This window comes from Penaeus monodon, chromosome 19 (genome assembly GCF_015228065.2).
Source record: "Penaeus monodon isolate SGIC_2016 chromosome 19, NSTDA_Pmon_1, whole genome shotgun sequence".
In the NCBI taxonomy this organism is placed as follows: Eukaryota; Metazoa; Arthropoda; class Malacostraca; order Decapoda; family Penaeidae; genus Penaeus; species Penaeus monodon.
The window spans coordinates 3,868,201-3,869,247 of record NC_051404.1 but is presented as its reverse complement, the minus strand read 5'-3'; the positions used below and the strand labels follow the sequence as shown (position 1 = coordinate 3,869,247).

The 1,047-nt window shown below is 38.5% G+C and overlaps 1 protein-coding gene across 1 annotated transcript in view; it reads right to left on the bottom strand.

The window, feature by feature from the left end:
* LOC119584982 (kinesin-like protein KIF13A) overlaps window positions 1–1,047 on the bottom strand; it is a gene marked incomplete at its 5' end in the record, with an annotated part of 70,347 nt that overhangs the window by 22,764 nt on the left and 46,536 nt on the right. The window contains 1 exon segment of the mRNA XM_037933590.1: window positions 321–398. Coding sequence (XP_037789518.1) covers window positions 321–398 — 78 coding nt within the window.

The following is a 1,047-nucleotide window of genomic DNA, read 5'->3' as shown; positions in this document are numbered from 1 at the left end:
TATTTCTGGTAAGGGTGCAATCCAGGATGTAACTAAACTGTGGTTGCAACGCTTCTCTGCCAAGGGAAAAATACTTGTGAAGCTCAAAACAGACTTGGCAAACATGTGCGCAGATAATAACGAGCCAATGGATGGGCCATCTTGCAAGATCAAGAAGAAAATACTTGGGAAAGGAACATCAAAAGAAAAGGCACTGAGCATTTGAAATAAGTATCCATAAGTAATGTGTGCAGCAAAATAATGGCAATAAAAATCTGTGCCAAGTCAGGGGCTGGCAAATGTAGCACTTGTAAAGAATGTAAAAGGAAAAAGGGCCATACTCCCTCATCCTGCAGTCCTCGGTGTGCTGGGGCAGGCTTTGTAAATCCTGTCTCCCTCTGTTTTTCACAACCAACTTCCTGAAATATTGCCACTTTCTTCATTCCAACCCATTTGGGTTAGACAGACAGATAATGAGTAGAAATATTGCATGAAACAGGATGAAAAATCATTCATTCATGAAATGCAATCATGAAAAGCAGTAGGAAGAAAAAATCCCAAAAGAACATGAATTTTCTGAACAAGTACTATGAATGTAACATCATATATGAATGCCTTATCTTAACCTTTCATATTATGCTTCTGATCAGGTGAGGACTGAGGAATTTGTTTGTCATACACAAAGAAAAACAAATGATGATAAAAATCTATGATCAAACACCTCATTGTGTCTACTTGCAGTGCCAACCCCTGGCTAGAACTGACAAGTGCAGTCCAGTGCTGGTCAAATCCTTTAATTCTACAGTGCCAAGCATCTACACACACATTCGGAAAGAAGGGCAAAACTCTTGATCAAAATTACCCCACACCTTGACATCAGCTTTGTCTCGCTGCAAGCATGGGAAAGGAGTGGACTATTTATCTCATTATATGAAACTTCAACGATTAGCAATCATCAAGACCTATTAAGAAAAGTAAGTGACGGGTTCTAAATTTTCCTTTAAGCTAATACACTTATAATCTATCTTTAGCCGTAAGAATACTTATCCTAACAGCATCTATGAAAAC